The sequence below is a fragment of the Myxocyprinus asiaticus genome, chromosome 25, assembly GCF_019703515.2.
Source record: "Myxocyprinus asiaticus isolate MX2 ecotype Aquarium Trade chromosome 25, UBuf_Myxa_2, whole genome shotgun sequence".
Lineage (NCBI taxonomy): Eukaryota > Metazoa > Chordata > Actinopteri > Cypriniformes > Catostomidae > Myxocyprinus > Myxocyprinus asiaticus.
This window is the reverse complement of record NC_059368.1, coordinates 30340682-30356950: the sequence shown is the minus strand read 5'-3', so window position 1 is coordinate 30356950 and position 16269 is coordinate 30340682. Positions and strand designations below refer to the sequence as shown.

The following is a 16269-nucleotide window of genomic DNA, read 5'->3' as shown; positions in this document are numbered from 1 at the left end:
ACGGAGGGTGAGGGAATATGGGCATTCACTGATACTAATTGCACCGTATTGGCTGGGGAAGCTATGGCTACCCGAGATAATCCAACTCCTATACAACCAGCCCTGGCCTCTTACGTTGCGCAGGGACCTCCTTTCTCAAGCGCGCGGGGAAATATTTCATCCCTCCCCACACAGAATCGCCCTCTGGGCTTGGCCCGTGAGAGAGTGAATCTAGACACCACTGGTTTACCCCCTAAAGTGATTGAGACGTATCAGAGCGCAAGGGCAGCTTTGACGCTCTTTGTATGATCATAAATAGGGAGTGTTTGAAAGATGATGTGCGTATAGACAAGTCATTCCATTCTTGTGTTCAGTGACTGATGTTCAGGATTTGTTGGATAAAGGGAGAGCTTTTTCTACTGTAAATGTTTATTTGGCAGCTATTTTGGCATGTTATGTTGGGCTTGACTTGGGAACGGTCAGCAGCCACTGATATGTCGGTTTATGAGGGGCACACAACTGTTACACCCGGTATCTAAACCGCTGGTCCTACTTTGGGATTTATCAGTGGTTTTAGATGCTCTTTCATAGAACCCTTTTGAACCACTAGGGTGCGTTGACTTAAAGCTTCTCGCTCTCAAGACGGATTTACTATTGGCGCTCACAACAGCAAAACGAGTGAGCAAGCTGCATGCATTGTCAGCAGGGTTGGGGAGCAAAGAAATACAAGTAACGGGAATACGTATTTAATATACAAAATATAAGTAACCGGTAAGAAAATAGAAATCATTGGTATTTAGAATACAGTTACATACAAAAAGTATTTTGATTACTGAAGAGATAACTTTGCATTTTATTGTCATGTGTTTCATTTAATATTTAGTCCTTTCAGATGGAAAAATGTATACATATAAATTATGCAATCCAAAGTGCATTTGAACAGCAGTGAAACACTTTCTTATGATGTGTTACATTCATACAAGCAGACAGAGAAGTAAGATTGAAGTTTGGAGCACAAGAAATATAAATATACCTTGTGTAAATTGTCAGCTTTACGCTAAGCTAAAATGCTATTTCTAGCCATTTTACATGCACATGTTCCCAGGCACGATCATATTTTTTTTATCAAGAAAATTCACATTGGATCATAATTTATTTTTTCTAGTAAGACCTTTGATATTAGGGCAAAAATCGTATTCTTGATATAATTTTTGTATTGTTTTCCTGTATAAAACAAGATCAATTAGATTGATCTTGTTTTAGAAACAACACTGCATAAGATATTTAGGTTTTTCCGAGAATATATATTTTAACATGTGTATTTTGTCTTACTGTACTGGCAGAGTTTTTATTGTCAAAACAAGTGAAAAAAATCTACCAGTGCTGAAGAAGTAATCCAAAGTATTTAGAATACATTACTGACCTTGAATAATCTAACGAAATACGTTACAAATTACATTTTACAGCATGTGTTCTGTAATCTGTAGTGGAATACATTTCAAAAGTAACCCTCCAAACCCTGATTGTCAGTTCATTCATCATGTATGCAGTTTGCTGCCGGTGGGTTTAAAGTAACATTTAAATCTAATCTGACATTTGTTCCAAAAGTGAGCGATTCAACGGAGGCTTGTAAAACCATTGATTTGCTAGCTTTTCATCCGCTGCCTTTTTCATCACCGGAGGAAGAGCGGCTGCACTATTTATGCCCCATTCGTGCACTGCATACTTATGTGCTGAAGACGAGAGTACAAAGGAAGAGTAATCAGCTCTTCGTCTTGTGGGCTAACACTCGTAAGGGTAAACCTATTTCTCGTCAGTGTCTCTCACACTGGGCTGTTGATTCGATTGTATTAAGTTACAAAAGAGCAAATTTTCAACCTCCCCCAGGATTACAAGCCCACTCCACTTGGGGTAGGGCTACATTCTGGGCTTTATTTAGAGGAATATAATGCACTTTTGCACAGTACTGTATATTGTATGTAAACACACATTTATAAAAAACATTTATAAATTTCACAATTATCACATTAAAACATTTATTACTATAACTAATTTATAACTCTTGTTAACAGTATTATTTATGCACAATACAAAGTGAATGTGCATTTGTTAAAGCGCTATTCTAACTGACCTGACCCTTACAATTACATCAATTGGTATAACCTGTAGTCAGGCTGATTCAGTCACGGTAAATAGCCTAATATTTTTGACTTGAATAAAATAATTTAAATTACGTCACCCTTTTTTCTTTTCTTTTTTGTTATACCCGACAAATAATTTTACAGTGAGGATGCAGGCACTACAATCCTGTCCTATATGGCTAAAACGTGGTGATAAATAAAAAGAGCTGTACTCTAAGCAAAGTAACATGCCCCTATTTTTTTTTAAACAGTTGAGGGTCACTTGCAAACAAATGTGCTTCCCCTGTGGAAATTTAAGTCCAAAGACACCTGAAGAATGCCGGATGGAGTGTGAGAAGCTAAAGTCACAACACTCTGCTGCCTGCAAGAACCTCATGCAGGTTTTGCTGTACCCTTCTTTCATTAGACAACATGCATTAACTTGTTAGTAAACAGTGTTTGTGCACTGTGTTTTAGTATTTCTGTAGATCATTATCTCTGAAAGCTTGTGTCACATGAGTGCATTTATCCCAGTCATGTGATCCCCTCATGTGGAGATTAATAAGGCTGTAATATTTGCAGTCTTGATAAAATTATTTTTCTATCTCCTTATGGTCATCTGCTCTGTATATTGCAAGCAGATAGACCTCAAGCTGTTTTGCACGTGTCAAATATAAGACAGCTGTATCTAAAACAAACAAACAAAACTAGTGAGCTGCCCGAGATAGTATTTTGGAACATAGGAGCGTACTCAGGGCATTTTGGGGCATATACTGTATGTGCGTGTTCAAAAAATGCAAAAATGAAACCATGGTTTTACTACAGTAATATTGTAGTAGTAACCTTGGTTAATTGTGTGGTAACTATGGTTTAACTAAATACCATGGTTAAACTATTGTTACTGTATAGTGAAACCATGGTTAATTTTTGTAAAGGTAAACAAAACAGATGTCTAATAATTTTCTGTTCAGGCTTACAAATATAAAATAATAATAATAATAATAATAATAATAATAATAATAATAATAATGATAATAATAATGACTTGAATTAACCATTTTACCCCAAGAAATCGCGCAAAAAAATAAAAATAAATAACATTTAATAGAAGTATCGGTATTGGTATCGGTATCGACCATATTGGACTTGAAATTATTGGTATCGGATCGAAAAGAAAATAAGTGGTATTGCCCATCCCTAATGAGGGTGACTAGAGCTTTATTTATTTTTGAAAGTTGAATGATCTGGGTGCTGAAGTCTAATAACAGGTGGTAGAGCACGTCTTTATTATTTTAATAATATTAGAATGTCTGTTCGCACTTCAGGGAGGATGACAATGCATTAAAAAATGTCTAAAACAGCAATTATTAACGAGACCTAAGTATTTGAGCCTCAGATAAATGTCTGAGGCTCTATCTTTACCCTGCCTTCGTGTTTCTGCTTTTCAGCCATATTACTATGTGATATCCTTGGGCTGCCTCACAGGAGGCGGGATTGAGAACATTGCTAAAGCCCTGGTTATAACGGCCTTTAACGGCTGATCTGAATTCAGCTTCAGGAGAAACTACGTAAACCGTAAACAAACGGCAGCTCCTGGACCTGCTGATGAGGTGTTGACTGATGGAAATTGTTGCGGGAGCGTTTAGGTAAACAAGTATTACTCAGCGACATATTTGGAGATACATTTACACACTTATAGCCTACCGTACAGGAGTCAAAATAACCAGAGCATACCACTGACTAGCGAATCTGCCCGATTCCAGCCTTGCTGAAGCACCCCCAGATCATCACCGATCCTCCACCAAACAGTGGGTGCGAGACACTGTGGCTTGAAGGCCTCTCCAGGTCTCCGTCTAACCATTAGATGACCAGGTGGAGGATCGGTGATGATCTGGGGGGGCTTCAGCAAGGCTGGAATCGGGCAGATTCATCTTTGTAAAGGATGCATGAATCAAGCCACGTACAAGGTTATCCTGGAAGAAAACTTGCTTCCTTCTGCTCTGAAAATGTTCCCCTACTCTGAGGATTGGTTTTTCCTGCAGCACAATGCTCCATGCCACACAGCCAGGTCAATCAAGGTGTGGATAGAGGACCACCGGATCAAGACCCTGTCATGGCCAGCCCAATCTCCAGACCTGAACCCCATTGAAAACCTCTGAAATGTGATCAAGAGGAAGATGGATGGTCACAAGCCATCAAACAAAGCCGAGCTGCTTGACTTTTTGCGCCAGGAGTGGCATAAAGTCACCTAACAGCAAAGTGAAAGACTGGTAGAGTGCATGCCAAGATGCATGAAAGCTGTGATTGAAAATCAGGGTTATTCCACCAAATATTGATTTCTGAACTCTTTTCTTTGCATTATTCGAGGTCTGAAAACACGGCATCTTTTTTGTTATTTTGACCAATTGTCATTTTCTGCAAATATATGCTGTCAATTACAATATTTTTATTTGGGAGAAATGTTGTCAGTACTTTATAGAATAAAACAAAAATGTTAATTTTACTCAAACACATACTTATAAATAGCAAATCCTTTTTTTTTCAGAGCTGTATATATACAGGTGCATCTCAATAAATTAGAATGTCGTGGAAAAGTTCATTTATTTCAGTAATTTAACTCAAATTGTGAAACTCGTGTGTTAAATAAATTCAATGCACACAGACTGAAGTAGTTTAAGTCTTTGGTTCTTTTAATTGTGATGATTTTGGCTCACATTTAACAAAAACCCACCAATTCACTATCTCAAAAAATTAGAATACATCATAAGACCAATAAAAAAACATTTTTAGTGAATTGTTGGCCTTCTGGAAAGTATGTTCATTTACTGTATATGTACTCAATACTTGGTAGGGGCTCCTTTTGCTTTAATTACTGCCTCAATTCAGCGTGGCATGGAGGTGATCAGTTTGTGGCACTGCTGTGGTGGTATGGAAGCCCAGGTTTCTTTGACAGTGGCCTTCAGCTCATCTGCATTTTTTGGTCTCTTGTTTCTCATTTTCCTCTTGACAATACCCCATAGATTCTCTATGGGGTTCAGGTCTGGTGAGTTTGCTGGCCAGTCAAGCACACCAACACCATGGTCATTTAACCAACTTTTGGTGCTTTTGGCAGTGTGGGCAGGTGCCAAATCCTGCTGGAAAATGAAATCAGCATCTTTAAAAAGCTTGTCAGCAGAAGGAAGCATGAAGTGCTCCAAAATTTCTTGGTAAACGGGTGCAGTGACTTTGCTTTTCAAAAAACACAATGGACCAACACCAGCAGATGACATTGCACCCCAAATCATCACAGACTGTGGAAACTTAACACTGGACTTCAAGCAACTTGGGCTATGAGCTTCTCCACCCTTCCTCCAGACTCTAGGACCTTGGTTTCCAAATGAAATACAAAACTTGCTCTCATCTGAAAAGAGGACTTTGGAACACTGGGCAACAGTCCAGTTCTTCTTCTCCTTAGCCCAGGTAAGACGCCTCTGATGTTGTCTGTGGTTCAGGAGTGGCTTAACAAGAGGAATACGACAACTGTAGCCAAATTCCTTGACACGTCTGTGTGTGGTGGCTCTTGATGCCTTGACCCCAGCCTCAGTCCATTCCTTGTGAAGTTCACCCAAATTCTTGAATCGATTTTGCTGGACAATCATAAGGCTACGGTTCTCTCAGTTGGTTGTGCATCTTTTTCTTCCACACTTTTTCCTTCCACTCAACTTTCTGTTAACATGCTTGGATACAGCACTCTGTGAACAGCCAGCTTCTTTGGCAATGAATGTTTGTGGCTTACCCTCCTTGTGAAGGGTGTCAATGATTGTCTTCTGGACAACTGTCAGATCAGCAGTCTTCCCCATGATTGTGTAGCCTAGTGAACCAAACTGAGAGACCATTTTGAAGGCTCAGGAAACCTTTGCAGGTGTTTTGAGTTGATTAGCTGATTGGCATGTCAAAATGTTCTAATTTTTTGAGATAGTGAATTGGTGGGTTTTTGTTAAATGTGAGCCAAAATCATCACAATTAAAAGAACCAAAGACTTAAACTACTTCAGTCTGTGTATTGAATTTATTTAATACACGAGTTTCACAATTTGAGTTCAATTACTGAAATAAATGAACTTTTCCACGACATTCTAATTTATTGAGATGCACCTGTATATACATGCATAGATCTGTTACTGTATAGACTGTAGATAGACAGACAGACAGAATGATTGATTGATACATATGCAAGCATTAGAAATATTTGAAAACAATCACTATTAGTATAAAATGGGTCAGTATATTTCACATAATTTAGGCATATTGCCTTATTTAGCACATTACAAATGAGTGTTATAACAGTACCTGGCATGGGGACAGATGTAACAAACGCACTCCTTGTCTTCACACACTTATTGTGGAAAATAGGAGCAATGTACAGTATGCAGGTCTTTGACATTTATTTTGTTTGTTGAAAGATAAAGGTATCTTATGTGAAAAAGAAAAGGGCATGTTGATTCTGGTCAGCATTTGCAGTGTAGCAAAAAGTAATCAGTAATTACAAGATTCTCAAAATTTTAAAGTCAAGCAATGGGCTGTATCATTGCAAACGGTTTATTTCCATACAGATACACAGATTATATATATATATATATATATATATATATATATATATATATATATATATATATATATATATATATATATATATATATATATATATTTAGAAGTTTATAAGAAGCCATATACTAACTGTTCTATTTATATTTTTTGGCTGATAAAAAAGGTATGTTATTAAAGTTATTAAAAAAGTTGCTAGATCATGTCGATGCAATTTTTTTCATGCTTTCTACCACTAGATGGCAGTCAAATCTCAGTGCTGAGTTGGAGAATCTAAAGCGTTTTGGGAATACGCTGTTGAAAAGTTGCCGCTTATAAAATAGACAATAACATCAATATACTACTAGTAGTACTACTACTAATAAGTCCTTATACCAGACAGGTTTGTTGCGTGTTAGTGAGACAGATCTTATCCACCACAATTTCCAAACAGTGCCTCACATCCTCTATTGGATGGGGGTCAGGTCTTTGACTAGGCCATTTCAGTCCATTCACCTCTTTGTTCTGGAGCCACTCAAATGTTAATTTGACCTTGTGTTTGGGATCATTGCCATACTGAAAGATGAACTTCTACCAAGCTTCAGTTTTAGTAGACTACAAGTTATCATGCAGCATGTCCCTGTATCTTGCTCCATTTATTTTTCTTAGTATTTTACCAAGATGTCCGAACCCTGCTGATGAAAAGCACGTCTACGTCATAATACTACTGCTTCCATAGACAATAAAAATTAAAAGATACACTAAAAGAGACAACCATTTAGGACTCTTCAAAGCCCTTATGGAAACATCTAGGCATCCTTTGATGAAGGGCAACTGTTCCTCCATCAAGCGCATCATAAAGGAAAGGTTTTGAGGCAATTACAATATGTATGGAAGTTCTCTGAGTACACAATAGGATATTTAAGGCACTTTCAAAAGGGTGCAAAGGGTTCCACCATGTGTGGCAATCTGAGGAATGCCAAAGGTTTTCTCAAGTGTCTTTACCCTTACATATTTTGGTAAAATACTTTTATCCAAAGTGATTTAGAGTGTATTCAAGCTGAATATATACTTCTTATCAGGAAGCACATTCCCTGGGAATCAAACCATGAACTTGCCATCACTATGCTCTACCAGATGAGCTGATCGCTACTAATTTGTACAATGCACTTTACTGCAGGTTAAATGTTTTTGAGATGGGCCACCAATATCTCTTTTAATACCTCCCTCTATTCATATTTTCCTAAAACAATGTCGCATTCAAATAGCTTATGTGATATCTCAATAACAATGCTAATAAATCGATATAGCCTACAGTATATATAACAAGGAACAAGTGTTAAGGACTGAAAAATTAGCTAATTTCCAGCGGCGGCCGCTTGGAGCAGTGCAGATCGCCGTGTGTCAGTACAAGTGCTGTTAAAGTGGGCTGCAGGAGTGTGGGCTTGTTCAGCTTGGGTCCGGAGAAGAGAAGGGGGCTGAGCGCTCACAGTGAAGGGAAGGAGGTGGAGACCAAAGGAGGATTCATAAAACAGGAGTTGATCTCCTAGTTTTTAAAACGCCGCTCACAGCTGAAGTCTTCTAGTAGCGTAGAACTAGATCACGTCTCACTAACATACCCAAGCCGACTCATCACAGAGAGGTGATTCAGTAACACTGCATCTGAGCTTTCATTGGAGAAAAGTTGAATGGACTTGAATGCATGGACGTTTCATTGTTTTGATAAACTTTTCATTTTCACTCGTGGGAACTTTAACTCCCACAGACTTTCTCCGACACGTCCATACTGACACGACCACTGAAACAACTGCTTTAGTGAATCTCTGATCTCAGTGTTTGCGTGGACTGGGATTTTAAAGAAAACACATAAGGACGAACTCTCAAATGCAAAACTATATGTATGAGAAGACGATGGCACCTGAAACAAGAAACGGAGGGACATCCACGTTAAATAACAACGGCGTAGACAACAGCAAGAGGAAACTTTTAATAGCACTAGATATCTTTTGCCTTGTCCTGGGTGAGTGTCTTAGTGACATTTATAACAATGTGAATGTGCATGCATGGAGTTTTATATCAATCTGATCAATCTGTAGTGCAGATTCCGGATAAGGAGTTTGCAACTAAACAGTTCATATTCTAAACCATTTATTTTGTATTTATTTGATTTCAATAACGTCAAATTTATTTATGAAATGCATAACAATACAGTATGAGGCAATTACTGTTATTAAAAAATATATATTTCTGTAAAAGTAAAAAGTGATAGAAATCAGAAAATTTGTCTAAAAGTCATAGAGAAATGTTAAGTTGCTATGAAATAAGAGTGATTAATAAGAAGAAGAAGAAAAAAAAAAATATATATATATATATATACACTACCGGTCAAAAGTTTTGAAACACTTGACTGAAATGTTTCTCATGATTTTAAAAATCTTTTGATCTGAAGGTGTATGCTTAAATGTTTGAAATTAGTTTTGTAGACAAAAATATAATTGTGCCACCATATTAATTTATTTCATTATAAAACTAAAATTGAATTAAAAAAAGTTTTTGAAATTGATGATTTGGACCGAATAATTAAGAAAAGCATTATTCCAATAATTAAGAAAACCAACACAGAGGGGAACTCCTTCAATACTGTTTAAAATCATCCCAGGGTGATACATCAAGAAGTTGGTTGAGAAAATGTCAAGAGTACATGTCTGCAAATTCTAGGCACAGGGTGACTACTTTGAAGATGCAAAATTATAACACAGTTTTGATTTAGTTTGGATTTTTTTAATCACAACATAATTCCCATAGTTCCATTTATGTTATTCCATAGTTTTGATGACTTTATTATTATTCTAAAATGTGAAGGGGAAAAAAAAATTATAATAAAGAATGAGTGTGTTTCAAAACTTTTGACCGGTAGTGTGTGTGTGTGTGTATATATATATATATATATATATATATATATATATATATATATATATATATATATATATTAGTATAGTATAATAGTGCAACAAAATGCAGCCCAAACTTCTCTTTTTGAGAGTAATATGCAACAATGGTGCAAAATATCAGATCAGAATATATAAAATGCTGAAATAAATATAATACTCTTTGAGATAACAGTGTAAAATGCAAGTGCCTTTTTTGCGTTATCTCAGCAAACAGAAGAATAACCGTTAAACACACTATCTCAGACAGTAGGATGGGCAAAGTTGGCACTCTTCTCCATATAGACCAGTCCCACTTGTTTTTAATCCATCAAATGTGCCAGAAACATAATTTTGAATCGTTTTAATGAGACCTTCTCTTGCATCGAATAAAGTGGGAGTTAATGTGAACTCCGGGACCATTTTGCGCCCTTTTGACATCTTTAGAAGTGGCATATGAACATGCTTATTATGGTTAACCAATCACTGACATGTAATAGAATCATCTGTAGTCACAACAAGTTCTGTAAACATGACTTCATGTTCACAGCTTTTTATAGTTATGATGTAACAAAGATTTTTTGGTAATTTTTTTTTTTTTTTTTTTTTAAACCATCACAGCCATGTGTGGCTTGATCTGGCTAATCGAACAACTTTATTATGAGAAAGTTTAGTTAGGTTTGAAGTTCAGTGTAGTCAATTGGCCTTGGCATATTTGCCTTTCAGAGACAGACTGTGATATCTGTAAATTGCCCTCAGGTGCATGTGTTTTCTTTGAACACAAAAACTATAATCAGCCTTTAAAGGAATGCACACAATAAAACATCGTGGAGATGTTTTTGATGTGCAGTCCATTCCAACTTTCACCAGCTCAGCATGACATTCGTAGCTTGGTGAATGGGAGGTACAGAGTGGTGTTGCCTTGGCTTGTTGTTCAAGAACTGTGCTGGAAACCAAAAGATTGTAGGTTCCAACTTGCAAGGGACAATTTATTAATTATCACCATTGTGCCCTTGAGAAAAACACTTAACTTGTGATTGCTTCAAAGGTATTGTCCCTAAAATAAGTAGGGGAGGTTTGAACTGAAATGTAATTAATTGTGTTGTGGTTTAAAATATGTTGAAAACACATGCTTGGCTTTTTCTTTGTGATAACTTACCCCATATGGTGTGCCAACCTGCGACTTATGTTCAGAGAACTGTATCTTTTTCCCTGGACAATACCGGTGGAAATGTCCAAGAGCTTTTTTTTTTTTTTTTTTGTAGCGTAGATTTTATATATGCCTTGCCCATACAAAAATTGACTTTCAAAAATAAACCTTCCCTGAGAAATATTCACTGGAGTAAAACGTTTTGACAGCTAGCCCCTGTCTCTCTTGCAATGTAAATTGCTTTAGATTAAATCATCAGATAAAAAAATTACATTATTAATTATTTGCTTGGAGAATGGTGGCAGCTTGATTTGTATCGTCGCTTTCAGATGCCTGGAAACCATCACAGCATCAGGTTCTCATCTTTCCTCAAAGCCTGTCAGTTCAAACCTTCCTCCTTCAGAATGAAGGGATTAACAAACTTCAGCCCTCAACTTTACACATTCTTTCAGCGAGACCCTCCAATCCACCAAGAGCTGGCATATGCCTCATTTAACTCCAGCCACAGCATCATATCAACTTTCTCTCCCAGTTTTGGAGGCAGAATGAGTCCAGCTTCTTTTGTTCCCAGGAATGCGGGGTAGAATGTTTTAAACATGTTGCTTTAGAGAAGCAGTGCAAGGCTTTTGTAAGCAATTAGAGTCTGATTTAAAACACCTGTGAACTTTCAACAACATCGAAACGGCTGTCATGCTTTGAAAAGATGACACATTACACCAGGAGAGAGAAGAGGAGGAATATCAATGATTGATGTAAAATGATACGATTTGAAACAAAGATGTTTGATATTGTCACTTTGAACTGCGGTCCTAAATTAGAAGTTTACTGCGAGTTCTGTGTCTAATAACTTCCTTTCTTAGACATATTTTAAAGCTGGTTTTTAATGAAAATGAACACCCAGCTCTTCCTGTGCGTGTTTTACAGTCCCTTTCAAATGCAACCAGAATGAGACATGTTCTCATGTGTGGCTTAAGTGCTAAAACTCCATATGGAACAAATTCCCCTAGAAAAATGTTCTCATGTAAGATGCGACACTCAAGTTGTGTGCATCAATAGACAGACACAAACAAACATGTTCTTTGTCATGTTTAAGAAAAAGGGCTTGGCCTGCTTTTGGTTGTATTTGGTGGGGGGGTATGCGAAAGGGAAGAGACTCATTTGAAGGGGGATTTGAAAAGGATGGATGAGGAATGTCTGGTAGTGAATGGGCTTTGTTATCGCTGATGCTGTGGCCCAACTAGTGATCAGGCACTTCAGGTTCCATCTGTTGTGAAGATCTGGAAATTTGTGTGTTATCATGGGCTCTTGCTGTCTAGCCACCTCTCTATGAGCCAGTTCTTAATTTTCTTCTGCATCTGTTAGTGTTTCAACAAATGGGGTTTGATTCTCAGGGAACAAGCATACTGATAAAAAGTGTGCTTTGAATGCTCTGTGAGTCTTTGAATGAAAGCATCTACCAAATGCGTAAATGTAAATGTTTACACATACAATACATCCACACTGAGAGTGACGATAGTTTGTACCAGCTCATTAGTAGTTTATCAGTGCAGGCATTGTAACCGCAGTGTGTCTGATGCATTGTGAATGTTAATGAACTCTAAGAAAGCAGCCAGACAGATTGCAGTATGTTTAGCGGTACCTCCTGTTGAGATGAAGCTGAGGCTGGAGCTCAGCTCATTAGCATACAGTAGTTATAGTAATGCAAAGGAGGTGTGTCCCTGAATGTCACTCCCCCTTGAGGGTGTCTGGGTTTGTGGGTCACACACATTCCTGCCCATGTGGATAGCTGAAATTAGGGCTACTCGATTATGGCAAAAATCATAATCATGATTATTTTGGTCAACATTGAGATCACGATTATTTAACACGATTACACATTGACTTTGGAAACATCATGCATTTATTGAACTTTAAAAAAAATAAAAAATTGTCTTTTTAACAGTGGATTTCCTTGAACTTGAAATGTAAACTGCACTGGGTAGGGGAGGAGGCTATTGTCATATGATAATTATTTTATGTTAAGTATGGTAGTCAAATAAAGGAAAGCCTCCATCACCACCATTGACAGCAGGGGTGCTCACACTTCTATGGAATGAGATCTACTTTTCATAATGTTATTACAGCAAGATCTACTATGTACAATAAAGGCTATACATTATCACAATACCAAAATATCAGTAGTCTGTAGTGAAATTTGACGATTCTCATTACCAGCTTCAAAACCACAACAAATATAACACTAAGTAATATGTTGATTATGGAAGAATGGTTTCAAGTTCTTAAGTAATTATTCAAGACTGTAAACAGTCAATAATAAAATAACAATAAAAAATAGCAATGTATAGAAATAGATTAAAAATAATAGAAAAAAAAAGAAAATTCAGTGCTTTTTTTAACAGCTTTAAAAGTTTTTAACAGCAGTAGACTCTCAAGTTGTAAGGGTAAAAGGGAAAGGAGGAGGCGAGAACTGGCTTGATAATATAAATAATATTTTAATAATAAATTGAACCAAAAAGACAAACACACACACACAGGTGTCGGACAGCTGTCCGTAACTCTCTCTCTGTCGCACTGCCGTCTCCGGTCGGCCTTATCCCTCTCAGGCTTATTCAGCCTTATTAGGGGCCGGGTGTGCGGAATCACGGCCCGGCCCCGCCCTCCGCCCTGCCACACAAGTATTCAAGTAAACATTCAAAATGAAATGCAACATAAAACTACTACTGTTCTTTACTGTATGATTATAATACATCAAAACTTTTTAAAGTACTTAAGTTACTCAGTCAAGAGCAGTGAGTGTTTTCTTGTTATGGTTGTTTGATTATTATAATGACACACTAGACAGCAGCAGCTCTATTTGCATACATTTACACTTACAAGTCTGACATTTTAATGCAAATCCGCTTTTTTCTCCACTGTTTATGTTCACTTTAGACATCACTCTCTGTGTTTACATGAATACCTCACCAAGACGGATATTTTGGCGGAATGTATTTGACCGTTCAGGTGCGCATTAGCGTGAGCATTTTCGGAACGCGCATGTTTAGCACACACATACGCCGCCTGTCAATCAAACAGGGCGCAGCTGTTACTAGATCGCTAGCGAATTATAAAATTGCATGCTCTGGATTAGTTTCAACAGCAGAATAAGAATATGAACTTTCTAAATAGTGACACAGGCCAAGGCTATCACAAATATAGCTTGTTATTTTTTCGTTACTGACATTTTAATCAGTCTGATTGTCTGGTCGGGCAAGTAAAATTCTTTCACTCACCCCTTCAAACTTGTCCACTTGTCCTAGACAAGCGTTAATGTCGAGCCCTGATTAAATATTGTATTCAGCATTCTCTGATAACAATTTTTTCTTCTGCAGTATAGCTCCTAAAGTAAATGTACATTGTTTTAAAGGAGTTTTAGATATTATTTTGGAAAACAAGCCAAAAAAAGACTAATCAAAATCATATTTTGTTCCAGTGTATAATGGGCTAAGTCTACACTCTCTTTATGTTCATTTTGATCCATCTTTTACTCACAAAAAATAACCTTTTTCTTCTTAATAGAGCTGCGTATCGGCAATTTTCTTCATGATAAGATACACACAGTGAACGTGACATATATTATGATTCACTACGTCACGAGCCATCATGTTGTAATCTAGCTTCAGTAAACACGCGCGAGTGACAAGCGTCCCCGCGCCAGAGTGTGCATCAGCCGGGAGAAGACTCGATCTCTTCCCCGGTCACTTCACACAACTCATAGACGTGGCGCTGACCACAGAGAGAAATGCCAGTTTCAGAGTTTATTTTCATAACCCACTTCCTTATTATTTGAACTTTAATAAAGGATGCTTTAAAGCTATAATTTGTTTCATTGCGAAATGGAATGTGGCACAATAATTGTTTTATCTTGATTATCTTGTTTTCATAATTGTTGGAAGCCAAAATCTTAATTGAAAATAAAATTTGATTAATCGCCCAGCCCAAGCTGAAATACTTTACATAAAGACACAAAAAACACCCAGTATTTTCTCTCACCCTCTCTTTTATTCTTTGTGGTTGGCTAAATAGCTGTTTTAACGGCAAGTTTTCTGTTAGTGATGTTAGTGGTTTGCTTGTATAATTGGTTTTGCTGTATTCTAGGAGTATTGCGAAGTGATTCCTGTATTTGTCCTACGAATGGGTGAATATCATATTTTATCCCAAAATCGAAAGAAAATAGATTTAGCAATAAGCAACATCCAGTCTCCCACAGATTTCATTACTGAATTGTGTCTGATTGTTTTGCTTTTAAATTGGTTTAAAATTATTTTTATTCTCAATAATGGGGGGTGATCATATTATGTTCTTTTTTACTGTAATACAATAATACAAAATCATATTGTCTGGACACCGTTTCTTTTTTGGTAACACTTTACAATAAGTCTATTCATTAACATTAGTCAGTGCAATAGGTACAATGAAAAAAATATTTATTAATTAATGTTAATTTAATAAAACAGTTGTTTATGTTAGTTAATCATGGATTAACTATGCATGTTAACATACATATTGTATATATATATATATATTAGTTAATGTTGAAATTAACAGTATCCAAGATTAGTTAGTGCTGTAAAGGTATTGTTCATTGTTATTTCATGTTAACTAATGTAGTTAATTAATGTTAACAAATACTGCCTTATTGTAGTTTTTTACTATTTTAAAATAAAATCAGCATAAATTAAAGTACAACAAACACTACCAGGATAAGTACTTTTACAATCTAAATAATCTAAATTACATAATTATTTTTGTTGCATTAAAATAATAAGAATAAGATTGTTGGGGAAAATTTACTTATTTGTCACAATGCAAAACATATCTTCATGGAAAATATAATTTCTTGTTTTCTTTTTGAATTTGGGGTGAATTAAAACCCCTTTTCCACAGGCTTTGTGAGATTCACCCTAATGTGCATTGTATAACATTGATGCTTTTACTAGAATGTTAGCGATGGATATAAATTCTTATTCATGAGCTCATTGTTCAAACTCCACAGAGTATGATTTTCCAGTGACATTTAATCCTGTTTGCTGGCCTGAAAGACTTGGCCAAGCTGCTTCCTGGTACCTCTCCTGGGAAGCATAAATTCTAAAAGAGGTTGCTTGTTTACTTGTAGGAATGGAAATGGAAACTTATTAACTCCATGCTACAAGATACTGTATCACCACTGTCAAAAGCTCACCCTGAATTGAAACAACGTGAGAACCGCTTGGCCCTTACTATTTCAGTAATAGGCATCTAACCTAGTGAGGAGATCAAAGTGAAGGAAATGGTTTGGCTCTCGTGATTTCTGGATGCCTTTAGCTGCTTTTAAATTCTCCTTTATCTGTGGCATTCCATGAGGGCGATGGTAGAGTTATGGAGTGCCAGAGAACCCTTTGGGAGTCTCTCTTTTTTGGGTCTGACTGCATTAACCTCCACCTCTGAAGCTGAGAAGGTCTGGCCACCTCTATAAATATTTTCCAGAATTTCTCAAATTCTTCATTGCAGAC

General features: G+C 36.7%; 1 protein-coding gene and 1 pseudogene across 2 annotated transcripts in view; both read left to right on the top strand.

Moving 5' to 3' along the window:
- The first annotated feature begins 63 nt into the window (after nt 1–63).
- On the top strand, nt 64–1928 carry LOC127415995 (uncharacterized; annotated as a pseudogene).
- A 6249-nt stretch (nt 1929–8177) lies between these two features.
- The window catches only part of LOC127415931 (phospholipid phosphatase 3-like), a 62376-nt gene continuing 54284 nt past the window's right edge, over nt 8178–16269 (top strand). Inside the window, exon 1 of one of the 2 annotated variants that reach the window (XM_051654948.1) lies at nt 8178–8681. In XM_051654948.1, coding sequence (XP_051510908.1) covers nt 8546–8681 — 136 coding nt within the window. In that variant the 5' untranslated portion in view covers nt 8178–8545. The remainder of the gene's footprint in view (nt 8682–16269) is intronic. The other variant, XM_051654947.1, reaches the window with a different exon arrangement.